At 38.9% G+C, this 15507-nt stretch overlaps 1 protein-coding gene across 1 annotated transcript; it reads left to right on the top strand.

Annotated features, from left to right (window-relative positions):
- Nucleotides 1-718: 718 nt before the first annotated feature.
- On the top strand, nt 719-15131 carry LOC131996103 (uncharacterized). Its single transcript, XM_059365553.1, has 5 exons — nt 719-1222; nt 1880-2051; nt 2357-3033; nt 10068-14915; nt 15090-15131. Exons 1-5 carry the CDS (start codon nt 719-721, stop codon nt 15129-15131), a joined length of 6243 nt encoding a protein of 2080 aa, XP_059221536.1.
- The last annotated feature ends 376 nt before the right edge of the window (nt 15132-15507 follow it).

Here is a 15507-nt window from a genome sequence, read left to right on the forward strand (position 1 = left end):
AGATGTCGGAGAGACTAACACTACTCACTGTCGCAAATTTCGGCGAAATCGGACAATAAATGCGCCTTTAATGGGCCCAAAACAATAAATCGAGAGATCGTAGTATATGGCAGCTATATCCAAATTTAGACCGATCTGGGCCAAATTGAAGAAGGATGTCAAGTGGCCTAGCACAACTCACTGTCCCAAATTTCAGTAAAATCGGATAATCCACCCCTTAACCAAAACACCCACAAACTGGACCATTGGAATATGGGGCTTAAATAAAAGGTATTTGTATGTAAAATTCAAGTTTTTTCTAAGTTTTGTGTTATTCACGTTCGTACTCGTTTTACCGTGCTCCTGCTTTTTTCAAGTTTTTTACCACAAACCTGAATTGTTAGATCACTTACACCCAATCACAATTAGTTCGCGCCGCGGGTGATTACCTGGACGTGAAGTTGTGCACCTGGTGTGTCGTGAATAATTTACAATATATAAAACATTTTGTCACAAAACAGAAAACTATTGGCAAAAGTAAATATATATTTTTACGATAAACAACAGGGACAGACAATTATATTCAGCACAAAACAAATCATCTGTTCGTGTCTCCCATAATAGGGGCAACGACAGTGCTGCCAAGTTCGTATCACAGTTTACCATATGATACAATGAACAGCATTGCCATATATAACCACCAAAGTATTTGGCAGTTATTTTGAAAGTAATAGGGGAAATGGAGGACACTTCGTCCTCCGCCACTCCAAGAAATAGCATTAGCTGTTTCAGAGTTTCTAAACTTAAAGAGCTCGAGCAAATTAATGTAGAGCTCTTGGAAAAAGTTAAAACACTGGAGAATGTTTGTAATCAACTCCACCAGGAAAATGTATCCCTAAGAGCACAGTTTGCGGAAATTCAAACAGCAAACCAGAACCTCTCTATCAATGAAGATGTAATAAATATGGAAGATTCTAGCGAAAATACAGGCGTCCATGCCGAAAATAATGTTGTCCAGCCAACCGTGTACCTAACGGACGAGGAGGAATTAGCTAGGGAAACTGAATGGATCCTCAAGAAAAAGAAGAAGAGCCAGAAAAGGTCCAATACCCTGACACAGCAAACTGACGATGAAGTCTCTACTACACCAGCAGTCCAAGAGATGCCTGCTAAAACACCAGAGAATGCGGAAACCGCCGAGCCAAGGCCCCCCACAAGGCCACTTCGCCCACCACCTATTATAGTAAGTGCTGTCGAAAATTTCGGAGAACTTCGTAATATAATTAAACCTAAAGCAGTGAAAGGCTTCATTGCAAAGCAAATAAACAAACACTCCCAAAAAATATCTACCTTTGAAGTCAATGACTACAGAGAAGTCACAAAAGCCCTCAATGAGGCTAATATTCCATGGCATTCCTTTGAAAATAAGCATGAAAGACCTATTCGCGTTATTGCAAAGAATCTACACCATACATGCGACCCCATCGAAATTATTTCGGACTTGAAAGCTCAAGGTTTCAAAATTTTGAATGCTTTCAATAAGACCCACTTCTACACAAAAGATCCGCTAGATATTTTTATCCTAAGTTTTGATCCTACTGAAAACTTAGATAGTATTTATAAAATAAAACATATTTTAAATACTGTTGTTAAAATTGAAACAATAAAATTACCAAAACACATCCCACAATGTAAGAACTGTCAAGGTTACAACCATACGAAGAATTATTGCTCGAAACAACCTAGATGTGCCAGATGTGCCGGCAAACATGAAACAAAAAACTGCGAAAAACCTACTGTGTTCCTTCCTAAATGTTGTAACTGCGGTGAGCAACATCCGGCAAGCTATAGAGGCTGTATCGTAGCTAAAGAACTACAAAAACTGCGCAACCATAAACAGAAATTACAGAAAACCCTGCAACCTCAGCCAGTCGAAAATCTCTCACAAGCAATCCCGTGCACTTCCGCCAATACAGTATCAATTCCACAAAGAATTCAACCGCAACAACAACGTCCAAGTCAATCATACTCTGCAGCAACGAAATTAAATAGTACACAGCAAGCAAACGCAAGTAAGCCCAATTACGAAAACACACTTAGCAAAATCTTGTCTAAATTAGAAGCCATTGAATCCTTCAATAAATCATTAGACATGCGTTTAAGCATACTAGAAGAAAATTTCTTTGGTACACTTATACAAACGTAATGTTATCAATGTTAAAAGTGATGCAATGGAATGCAAACGGTCTACTGAGGCATAAAAACGAATTAGAATTCTTATTAATAGAAAAAAATATCGACGTGTGTCTTATAAGCGAAACACACTTTGTCAAAGACTCCTACCTAAAGTTAAAAAATTATGATATATACCACACAGTTCACCCCAGTAATAACTCAAGAGGAGGGAGCGCGGTCATTGTTAAAAGCTCGATCGAGCATTGGCTCGAAAATAAGATAGGTGTACAGGAATTTCAAGCTACAACGGTTACAATTATAGTAGACAAATCTCCGTTATCTATAACATCTGTATATAGTCCACCGAGGCACAACATAAAATCCAAACAGTATGAAGAACTTATTAACGCACACAAACATAAGTTTATGATGGGAGGTGACTTCAATGCGAAGAATATCCAGTGGGGCTCTAGACTAACTACGCCTAAGGGCAAAGAACTCTACCGTGCACTGCAGCATACGGGTTGTGCAGTAATTTCAACTGGCAAACCTACTTATTGGCCCACAGATATCTCGAAAATTCCTGACGTGATCGATTTTTTTGTAACTAGAAAAATCGAACGAACCAAACTTATAATAGAAGAAGGTCATGAACTAAGTTCTGATCACTCTCCGATTTATCTGACGTATTCGAGCCAACCTAATGTTAAACAATCCTGCGCCGTCTTAACTAATAAGTATACAGACTGGGACTATTTTAAACATCTCATTACGAACTCAGTTAAGCATTCACCCATTAATAGCAAGGAAGACATCGAAAAAGAAGTAGACGTTTTCACAAAAATAATTCAATTAGCTGCTTGGAATAGTACACCGAAGGTAATTATCCCCCAAGGTGCAACGGCATACCCCCAATATATTTTAAATAAAATAAAAGAGAAAAGAAAATTAAGGAAAAAATGGCAAATAACACGATCGCCACGGGACAAAAGAAGGTTAAACTGTGCTACAAAAAACCTGAGCAGATTGACAAAAAAACACAACAATCAAACCTTTCACAATTACTTGGCAAATTTAAATCCAACCATCTATTCTAATTACTCCCTATGGAAAGCTGCAAAGAATAAACATAGACCAACACAACAAAAAGTTGCAATTTTAAATCATAACGGCCAATGGGCAAAAAGCGATATCGAAAAAGCAAATACATTCGCCCACGTTTTAAGATCTACCTTTTCAAATCCGTCACCAATAATTACCAACAATAACAATAATTCTTATCGAGATACTTCCTTTGAACCATTTGAAAAAATTACAATTAAAGAAGTATGGAATGCAGTGCAACAATTAAAAAACAAAAAGTCTGGAGGATTCGATCTTATAAAAGGAGATGTCTTAAAACAATTACCTTACCATGGCTTTGTTAGATTAACGACTATTATGAATGCTGTTTTAACACATAAATACATACCAACCTGTTGGAAAGTTGCCGAAATAGTGATGGTACAAAAGCCAGGGAAAAATCCGCATGACCCCAAATCATACAGACCAATATCTCTTCTTCCGGTAATTGGAAAACTTTTCGAAAAGCTTTTCTGCAAAAGGCTGGAGTCAATTGTCTCGACAAGGCATATAAAACCCAATCACCAATTTGGATTCCGAAAGAAGCACTCTACTATTGAACAGGTTCACAGAGTTACCGATACCATTGAAAAGGCATTCGAAAATAAGAAGGTTTGTTCAGCTGTATTTTTAGATATCTCTCAAGCGTTTGACGGCGTCTGGCATAATGGACTTATAAACAAACTCAGAATGCTGATTCCTGAAAATTATAGCGATATCCTCACATCGTATCTGAGAGATCGATACTACAGGGTACGGTACGAAAATGAATATTCCGAACTGCACCCCATACTCTCAGGAGTCCCACAGGGCAGTATCCTAGGCCCTATTTTATATCTTATCTATACTTATGATATGCCTCTAAACGAAAACTGTTTCATAGGAACTTTTGCTGATGATACGGTCTTGATGTCTTCAGGTTCAAGCTCAAAAGAATCAATAACTTGCTTGCAATCTGCCTTAAACAATATATCTAATTGGACCAAAGAGTGGGGACTAAAACTAAATAGTAATAAATCAGTTCACGTGGATTTTTCCAAGGTACACACTAGAAATACACCATTATACTTAAACTCTGAGCAAATACCAGTAGCAAACTCCGCAAAGTACTTAGGATTTACCCTAGATTCAAAGTTAACATGGAAAGATCATATTAATAAAAAGAGGGATGAGCTAGATATAAAATACCGTAACTTAAGCTGGCTAATTGGAAGAAACTCAGTCTTATCAACGGACAACAAACTTCTGATCTACAAACAGACGCTAAAACCTCTGTGGCAATATGGCATACAACTTTGGGGATGTGCTTCAAACAGTAATATAGAAAAAATACAAAGGTTCCAAAATAAAGCAATGAGATCAGCTGTCAATGCACCATGGTTTGTCCGAAATAGTGACTTACATCGAGATCTTAAAATGAAAACTGTAAAAGAGGAAATCTCTAACCATGCTCAGAAACATGCAATGCGGCTCCAGCAACATACTAACCCTGAGGCCCTAAAGCTGCTCGATTATTCGAATCAATTCAGAAGACTGCAACGATTCAAACCCCATGATTTGTTAACACGCTTCACAGGATAGAAGATAGATAGCATATTACGTAATAGAAATAAATTATCTTAATTCAAATATTTTGTATTAGGTTAATCTAATTACCCAATTATTTTTTAGTACGTCTGCATCAAAACTACTAGTTAGTCACTTTGTAATTAGAGACTAGTTGTAGTATTACTTTAAGCATGATACCTATTCAATAAATTTGCTTAAAAAAAAAAAAAAAAAAAAAAAAAAAAAAAAAAGAATGTAAAATACGACTCTGATATCCAAATATGCGACCAAGTGTTTGGGGGCCGCCTCTCCCCAAAAACATCCCCCAAAGGGGACAAATTTACGACCATAGCAATATAGGGCCCAAATGAAAGGTCTTTGGGAGTTAAGCACGACTTTGATATCAATATTCGGAAAAAGTGTCTATGAGGCCACGCCACCCCACAACATAACCCAAATAGTAAGTATTTTCTGACTTTTGCAATATGAGGCTAAAATAAGAGGGTTTTTAAAGTGGAACACGAATCCGATATATATTTTCAAGGCCAACTCACTGAGTGGCCGCCCATCCCCCTAAACTTCCCTTAATCGGGCATATATACCGACCATGTCAATGTGGAACTTAAATGAAAGGTATTTAGGGGTAGAGCAAGAATTGATACCCATTTTCGGGTCCAATTTTCTGGGGGTCTACTCCTTTCCCAAAACACCCCCAAAGGGAAAAAATTTTTCGACCATGCCAATATGTGGCTCAAATGAAAGGTATTTGAGATTAGAAAACGAATTTGATAACATATTTTGGGGCCATGTGTTTGGGGGACGCCTCATCGTGTAAACTCCTCTTAAGCCAATGGCAATATGGGGTTTAAATAAATGGTATTAGAGAGAAGAGCACGAAGAGCAAATCTGTAACGATTTGATCCAAATCAAGCAGATTTAAAGAAGATAATGCTAGTATAGTTTGTGCAAATTTCTGTTAATCGAACTTAATTATGGATTCCGCGCTCATATCGGACAAAAAACATAGACGAAAATTGGACAAAAAATTATATATACAGCGATTATCTTAGTGGTTTATATTGAAAGGATCAACACCATTTTGTATGTTTTAAATTCTGACATTAAAATGTTTCCAACGTTTGTGAGCGGTGTTCCTAGTAGCAATCAATCTTTCGATATGATTATTGAACCATGGTGGTTGGTGCCATAGACTAACACTACTCACTGTCGCAAATTTCGGCGAAATCGGACAATAAATGCGCCTTTAATGGGCCCAAAACAATAAATCGAGAGATCGTAGTATATGGCAGCTATATCCAAATTTAGACCGATCTGGGCCAAATTGAAGAAGGATGTCAAGTGGCCTAGCACAACTCACTGTCCCAAATTTCAGTAAAATCGGATAATAAATGTGGCTTTTGTTTGTTTTCTTTAACCCTCCACCATAGGATGGGGGTATACTAGTTTCGTCATTCTGTTTATAACTACTCGAAATATTCGTCTGAGACCCCATAAAGTATATATATTCTTGATCGTCGCGACATTTTATGTCGATCTAGCCACGTCCGTCCGTCCGTCTGTCTGTCGAAAGCACGCGAACTTCCGAAGGAGTAAAGCTAGCCCCTTCAAATTTTGCACAGATATTTCTTATTAGTGAAGGTCGGTTGGTATTGTAAATGGGCCATATCGGTCCATGTTCTTCTTGAGCCTCTAGAGTGCGCAATTCTTAATTCTTAATTCAAATCGGTTTATAACTTGATCTTGGGTCTTGACTTCTTGAGCCTCTAGAGTGCGCAATTCTTATCCAATTGGATTGAAATTTTGCACGACGTGTTTTGTTATGGTATCCAACAACTGTGCCAAGTATGATTCAAATCGGTTCATAACCTGATATAGCTGCCATATAAACCGATCTGGGATCTTGACTTCTTGAGCCTCTAGAGGTCGCAATTATTATCCGAATTTCCTGAAATTTTGTACGACGGATTCTCTCATGACCATCAACATACGTGTTTATTATGGTCTGAATCAGTCTATAGCCCGATACAGCTTCCATATAAATCGATCTCTCTATTTTACTTCTTGAACCCCCAAAGGGCGCAATTCTTAGTCGAATTGGCTGACATTTTACACAGGTCTCCAACATATAATTTAATTGTGGTCCACACCGGACCATATCTTGATATCGCTCTAATAGCAGAGCAAATCGTTTCTTGTATCCTTTTTTGCCTAAGAAAAGATGTCGAGAAAAGAACTCGACAAATGCGATCCATGGTGGAGGGTATATAAGATTCGACCTGGCCGAACTTAGCACTCTTTTACTTATTTTTGTTGAGCTGAAATTTTGCACAGATTATTTTTTTTTTGTCCTTAAACAGGTTGAGTTCGAAGATGGGCTATATCAAGCTATATCTTGATATAGCCCCCATATAGACCGATCCTCCGATTTAGGGTCTTAGGCCCATAAAAGCCACATTTATTATCCGATTTTGCTGAAAATTGGGACAGCGAGTTGTGTTAGACCCTTGGGCATTTATCAACAATTTGACTCAGATCGGTCCAGATTTGGATATAGCTGCATATAGACCGATCCGCCGGTTTAGGGTTTAGGCCCATAAAAGCCAGATTTATATCCGATTTTGCTGAAATTTGGGACAGTGATTTTAGTTAGGCCCTTCGACATTCTTCTTCAATTTGGCCAAGATCGGTACAGATTTGGATATAGCTGCCATATAGACCGATCTCTCGATTAAAGGTTTTGGGTCTGTTGAAAGTAGTTTCCCTCTGATGTTATTTTGAATTATTTGAATTGATTATCTAATTTACCTTACCTTATTTTGAATTACCATGTAATAGTTTTTAAGTCACTGTTGAAACATCCCAGTATTCCAAATTAATAGTATGGCAACAAGTTAACCATCCTCTTTGTGTGTTGTTGTATTGAGTGGAGGCCGATGCTTCTTGGTGTTGCCACGAAGAAGTCTCGATCTCTTTTTACTACAGCATCACATCCAAGTGGTTGGTTCTCTGCAGCTTTTTATCATCTACATAAAATGTAAGTTGTATCCCATACACCCCTCTAAATAAAAGACAACCATATCATCCCATTTTGAACTCAATCATCTCGGGTTTTCATTTAAAAGGCAAGTGAGGTGATTCATTCCTCAATAAACTTGAAGCTTTTATTTTATTTGAAATAAAATAAAAAATATAAATAGTGAATTTGGAGTAATTTTCAAACAAAACGAAAAATATACTACATCTCCGTAGTATGAATTTGCCATGTGCAAAGTTTCTCCACATTAATGACACAAATCCCAGCTCATTTACTCCCAAATAGCTAAAATCCCTTAATGATATTGAACATGGTCCTTCGAACCTTTATTGAACACAGCTTAATGGTTAAATACCTCAAAAGTTCATTTTGTTAGTATCACGGAAACCCTAACTCGCTGTAACAAATGTCAAACTGTCGTTTTTTTACATGTGCCAAGACCGAAAGGAGAATTATAAGTTTTTATTAAATATTTTTCATCAGACAACGGAAAGTTAGTTCAAGATCGTGAAATCGGTGGAAAACTATTGTTCTCCATCCCACGCAACGAGAACGCGAAGAATTGCTGAAATTTTTAGTTACAAGGCCCTGACACGTGTAGGTAACGGTTCAAGGCCACCAACCTTGGAAACGGGCACATTCTGCAGGAACTGTACACTTCAGCAAAACCACAAAATTAATTAATCGGTATACGCAAATTAATTACTATTTCGGCAAAAGACCACCTTCCCCATTCTCCTTCTATTCTTTATAGATAATAAAGGCGGCGGCATCGTAACTTCCAATTACAGGAAGCCCCATCATCGCATAAAGTAATGTGAATAATATCCAATATTTCTTTTGGAAAACATACAGAACGTACATAAATACGTAGTCTTCGCCTGAACCACGTTATCTAAATGTATGTACATCCCTGTTTAAAAGAGGAGGCGACAAAATTTCGAAAGGCTTGTACAACTAAATTGTTCTCACCGACTCATTCCTCCAAGTCAATAGACAGGGACACCCAATTTCTAAACCCTTTCAACTGCACCACCTCGTCAGCAGTATATTTTCTTTGGTGATGTCCCGCTGGATTAATGATGTAAGTCCAATTCCAATTTTTAGCTAGAAAGATAAGTGAAAAAATATGAACCATCTCATTTCTTACGGCTGAACAATCCAAGTTCCCTCCGAGAAAGATACAGGCGAACGAAAACTACCATCTTTCGGTAGAATTTAGTTTCATGATAGTTTTACTACATTTGCCTACAGATTTCTGGACACACCATCAAAGCCTAACACATTTTCACCAACATTCACAATAGGCGTCATCAATTTTTTTTTTTGCATGTTTATAAGCCGATATAGGAGAAACTCAACACATTCCGATTAGACTAATAATTGTTGAATGCAAATGCCCAACACAATAACCACCTTTGAACAATCACAGATCTCCATTTATTCTAAATGGAATCTGGAATAATAAACTGGAATCATCCTTAAAGTACGCCACACTATTTCTACATTAGTGATTCACAATAACACACATTTGGTACCATATATAATTTTTCACCTTTTGCACAAGCTGGTTATTTATGTTAACTGGAGTTGTACTATGCAATAGTATTTGATTCTAATTTATAAATCTATTCTCGATTAGAACCCTTATAAAGGCCGCTAGAGACTAATTTTTGGCACACATGCTGGACGTTTTAACTGGTATGAAATTCATCTACAATAACTTGTATTGCCCCCTGCATGCGGAATCTGTTTTCTTCTAATTGCAATGTAAAGATAATATACACGCAGTATTGGTTTGAATCAGTATTTTTTGGACCCAATTGATAAACAATCCCTTTGTTTTAAGAGATAACCCCGTTTGAATTCACAATACCTGAGTTTTATATTCCTCTTTTAAGCCAAGACACAAACCATTATGGAGGATTTTACATTTTATTCCGATGATTTGGTAATATTTTGTTCGGAATTTGATAACCTTGCAAAGACTGAAATTACGGACTCAATGCTTGAGGTAAATTTGCATGACTTGAACCATCGATGGTCAGAGGTGCAAAGGTCATATAAGGAACTTCTTATCAATAAGAAGGGCGACCTTGACCAGAAGTCATTGGAAGCGGCACGAGGCAAATATAGCACATGCACGAAGTCCTTTCATAATTGTAAGGCGAATATCTTCGACTTGCAGAAAACTTTTGTTGCTTCCCCTATAAGCTCCTCCTTTATAGCGAATGACATTCCAGCTACCGATTTAGCTATAAAGGTACCTCCCTGCGACACGGAGCTGTTCTATGGAGGCTACGAAGAATGGCCAGCATTTAGAGACATGTTCTCTGCGGTATATGTCGACCACCCTAGACTACCGCCTGTTCAAAAGCTTTATCACCTCCGCCTCAAGTGTCGCGGGCAGGCAGGAGAGATTGTGAAGAAGTATAAGCTCTGCGGTGAAAATTTTTGCTTAGCATGGGAGGCTTTGCGTATGAGGTACGAAAATAAAAGGATATTAGTGGACAATCAACTTAAAATTCTTCTAAATTTACCTCCCATTACTTCCGAAAGTTGTGAGTCCCTTCAATACTTGCGAAGCACAATTAATGACTGCCTCTCTGCTCTGAAGGCGCAGAATATCTCGACAAAGGACTGGGATCCTATACTTATTTACATTTGCTCCACTAAACTTCCCCACGAAACTCTCTCCCTGTGGGAACAGTCCCTGAAATCTCACAAGGAACTTCCAGAATGGGAACAAATGGACACCTTTCTCTCACATAGGTATGAAGTGGTGGAACGTTTGAATAGCATTCAAGATGCACGACCTGCAACTAAAGAAATTCATAGGGAAAGTACTACTGTGACCAAGAATGAAGCCAGTTTCCCGTGCAAGATATGCAAACTTAACCACCCATTGAAACAATGCCCAGAATTTAAAAAGCTTGACCCACAATCTCGAAGCACATTTGTCTCCTTAAATAACATATGCATTAATTGTCTCTCTTATACTCATACTCGGAAGAACTGTCAGAGCAAATTCACATGCAACACTTGTAACAAGAACCATCATTCACTACTGCATTTTACCCGAAATGGAGCTAGTTCTAATCAAAAAAGCTATAGTCCAAAATCACCGGTTAGCGACGAATCTCAGGCCCCAGAAGAAGCCCCGGATTCTTCTTATACGCATCACAGCAATGTAACTTTGGAAACAGCTTCACACTTTACTTCTAATGCTGACAATTCTTGGAAAGGAAACACTTTGCTACCTACTGCTGTTGTCCAAATAAAGCACAATGGTGATTTGTTAAAAGCAAGAGCTTTTCTTGATCAAGGCTCTGAGCGCTCTTTTGTTTCGAAGACTCTTCAGCAGCGATTAAAGCTTGTGGTTGAGAATAAGAATTTCCAGATCCATGGAATGGGTGGTGAAATTGTGGCAAATTCTAATTCCATATGTTCGTTAACTCTGTATTCAGAGAAGCATGAGATTGAGGTGAATTTGGGAGCGATAGTTGTCCCAAGAATCACAAGGCTTTTACCTAATTTCGAGATAGCCAAGTCACAAACCAATTTTAGTGGCATAGAGGGTTTGGAACTCGCAGACCCTGATTTCTACACTCCTGGGAATGTAGACTTGCTCCTCGGCAGCGATGTGATGCCCTCTCTTCTCATAAACGGGTTACGTAAGATTTCTGAATCTCTCCTTGCTCAAGCCACAATATTCGGTTGGATTATTAGCGGGCCTATTCAGTGTCAATCTGTTTCGGCATTCTCCATTGGAATTTCTGAAATGGATGACGAAGCCATTAGTACACAACTCAGAAGATTTTGGGAGCAGGAAGAGATACCGAATAAGATTCCCTTTTCGAAAGAAGATGAGTTCTGCGAATCTCTGTATTTGAAGACCACGTATAGGAATAAGGATGGCCGATATGTGGTTAAACTTCCATTCAAACCTGGGTTTCCACGGGAGATGCCTTTGGGGTGTTCTCGTTCTAAAGCCCTCATCCAGTTTATTGGTATGGAAAATTCTTTGAAAAAAAATTCCGAGTTTGCCGAAACTTATCGAAATGTTTTGGCCGAATATTTGACACTTGGTCATATGACACCAACATCATCTCAGGAAATAATTTCCCAAGGTTCATTTCACTCATATTATATGCCTCACCATGCGGTTATGAAGCCCGACAGTCGGAGTACTAAGCTAAGGGTAGTCTTCAATGCTTCAAGGAAAAGTAACTCAGGCAACTCCTTAAATGACATCTTATTAGTTGGACCAACCCTACAACTGGACCTCATGACCCTGATCGTTAATTGGCGGCTATATCAGTACGTTTTTTGCGGTGATATAGAAAAGATGTATCGCCAGATCTTGGTCCATGATGGAGACACTCCCTTTCAACGAATCGTCTTTCGGATGAACCCATGCGATCCCATTCAAGACTTCACACTCCGAACGGTGACATTTGGTGTAAATTGTGCACCATATTTAGCCATCAGGACATTATTACAGCTTGCCAAAGACTCTGAGGATCGTTTTCCTCAGGCAGCACATATTTTAAGAAATGAGACATACGTAGACGATATTCTGACAGGCTCTCATGATTTAAATTCGGCTATAAAAGTGCTCTCTCAAATCATTACGGTATTGGAATCTGCTGGATTTCATTTGAGAAAAATATCGGCAAACACCAAAGATATACTGGAATCCGTTCCCAACGAATCACTCTTAGATTGTGACTTTCTCAAGTTCGCAGAAACAAGCGGTACTAAAACGCTTGGAATACAGTGGAACGCGCTGAAAGATTGTTTTTCATATAAAATAGAACCCATAGAAAAACAATTAGATATTACAAAAAGAAAAATACTGTCCACTGTCGCAAAAATATTTGACCCGGCGGGGTGGATTTCGCCCATTATAATCCAGTCAAAAATGCTCCTACAACATCTCTGGTTGGAAGGAACTAAGTGGGATGAAAGCGTCAAACCCAATACCCTGCTCAAGTGGAATCAATTTGTAGATAACATACAGCTAATACCCAACATACATATTCCTCGCTGGGTAAAGTTTGCCCCCCTTGTCTCTACGCAGATTCACGGTTTCTGTGACGCGTCTGAGAAGGCGTATTGCGCGGTTATCTATTTACGTGTCCAAAGAAATCAATCAACGGAATCTAATTTATTTGTGTCAAAAACCAAAGTGGCTCCGCTAGAACCCGTAAGTCTACCAAGACTGGAATTGTGTGGTGCTCTACTTCTCTCTCGGTTGGTGAAAAAAGTACTGTCTCAACTCCCGATAAATAATTATGACCTCTACTTATGGTGTGACTCATCGATTGTCCTCGGCTGGTTAGAAAAACCGCCATCATCATGGAAGACATACGTCGCTAATAGGACAGCAGAAATTATTCGAAATATTGGTAACATTTCATGGCGTCACATTCGATCAGCAGACAATCCAGCAGATGTGGGTTCTAGGGGTTGTAATACTATGGACCTCATGCAGAATTCCTTGTGGTGGAAGGGTCCAACATGGCTTATAGAGCCGCCAAACGAATGGCCAAAGTCTCTTCCTGCATATATTGACCCGCCCGAAAAGAAAAAGATAAATGTTTTCCATATGAACGAAATTGTAGATCCCTTAGAAAGATTTTCAAGGTGGGACCGCGCCATACGAGTAATTTGCTATGTACGAAGGTTTTTGCATAACTCCCACAAAGAAAAACGACAACAACACACTCAAGACTCCAACATTATAACACATTCCGAATTCACCGAAACAAAAAACTTGCTAATTACTTTGGCCCAAAGGCAGTACTATGGCAAGGAATATCATTCACTTTTGACGTCAAAACCTATTAGCAAGAAAAGTCCTTTATATTCTCTAAATCCTTTTATTGATAAATGTGGGGTACTCAGAGCCTCAGGCAGAATCTCAAATTCAGATTTCGCCTTTAACGAACGCCATCCCATCATAGTCCCCGTAAAGTCCAAATATTGCACTTTATTAATCGAGTTTACTCACATTTTTTTGATGCACGCCGAACACAACCTAATGATAAGGACAATTCGAAGCGAATATTATGTATCGAGGCTTAGATCAGCAATAAAGAAATGCATACATCAATGCAAAACTTGCATTGCATATAAACAGCGCCTCCAAACACAGTTCATGGCAGCATTGCCTATTGAACGAAGCAAATTTTCCCCTCCGTTCACCATAACAGGTCTAGATTTCGCGGGACCATTTCCAATAAAGGTGTCTCGACTACGACAGGCTACATTTCTTAAAGGTTATGTTTGCATTTTTATTTGTCTAAGTACGAAATCCATCCATTTGGAACTCTGCTCGGACCTTTCATCTGCCTCATTTCGGGCTGCCTTTGTAAGATTTGTTGGAAGGCGAGGCCTGCCACAAAAGTTGATGTCGGATAATGGTACTAATTTTGTGGGGGCTGAGAGAGCATTTAATTTCCAATATGTCCATTTTCTCAAAGCCATATCCAAGGATATTGTTGAAAAGTACGCTACACATGGATTTCAGTGGACCTTTATTCCTCCCAATGCCCCACATATGGGGGGAATTTGGGAAGCTGGGGTGAAATCCTTTAAAATGCATTTTCGGAAAGTAACCCAGAATGCCAAATACACGTTCGAGGAATTTTGCACCCTTTTAGTACGAATCGAGGCGGTCTTAAATTCTCGACCCCTATCACCGATGACGGACGACCCTTTGGAATTATTAGCCTTGACCCCAGGTCACTTTTTACGAGGTGCTCCTATGGTTGCTATGCCGGAGGCTACTGACGAGACATTTCCTATTGTAGACAAATGGGATAAACTCAAATCTATCCAACACCAATTTGCTCGGAGGTGGAAGGATGAGTACATTAAGGAACTTCAAAGCAGATACAAGTGGCAGCGTTTGCAAAAGAATTTATCCGTAGACCAGTTCGTCCTTATTAAAGACGACTCCTTGCCTCCGTGTGAATGGCGGTTGGGTCGCATTACAAAAGTTTATCTAGGACCAGACGGTCTTGCCCGGGTAGCTGATATAAGGACTCAGCTTGGGACCATAAGGAGACCAATAGTAAAATTGTGTATTTTACCATATAATGCTCCTCAATCTTAAATATTCCTTACAATCGTTTCTGTCAAGACGTACCTATTTGAAATTATCATTATTTCATATCATCACACAAAATTTTGTCTTCCACAGGGACAGAAGAAATTCCAGAATCCATCAATGCCTAATTTGTAAAAATTATCACCCTCTTAGATATTGTAGACAGTTCTTAAAAATGGCGGTCAAAGATCGTCGTCGTGCTGTTGTTCGCCATAAGTATTGCTTAAATTGTTTGGCCCGTTCGCATAAAACAGCGCAGTGCACATCAACTAATTTATGCCAACGTTGCGAAAGGGGACACCACACCCTACTCCATGAACCAATTCAACAAAGACTACAACCAGAACGATGCCGAGCTGACAGAAGAAGAGTTCTAAAAAACAAATGCCAACGTCCAACTACACAATTGCGTCCAGCCGAGAGAGGTGGTCATAACTCAGCAAATTCTAGACTACGTTATGGTAATAACAGTAATTCAGAAAAATCTCAACGGTGCCTGGAGAAAGCTTTT

The sequence above is a fragment of the Stomoxys calcitrans genome, chromosome 3 (genome assembly GCF_963082655.1).
Source record: "Stomoxys calcitrans chromosome 3, idStoCalc2.1, whole genome shotgun sequence".
Classification (NCBI taxonomy): Eukaryota; Metazoa; Arthropoda; class Insecta; order Diptera; family Muscidae; genus Stomoxys; species Stomoxys calcitrans.

Excerpts from the sequence above, each read along its gene's own strand:
- LOC131996103 (XM_059365553.1), top strand. The coding sequence starts at position 719 with ATGGAGGACACTTCGTCCTCCGCCACTCCAAGAAATAGCATTAGCTGT. Across the intron at positions 1,223-1,879 it reads TTCGCCCACCACCTATTATA|AAATTACAGAAAACCCTGCA; the intron begins GTAAGTGCTGTC and ends AACCATAAACAG. Across the intron at positions 2,052-2,356 it reads TACACAGCAAGCAAACGCAA|TTCACCCCAGTAATAACTCA; the intron begins GTAAGCCCAATT and ends TATACCACACAG.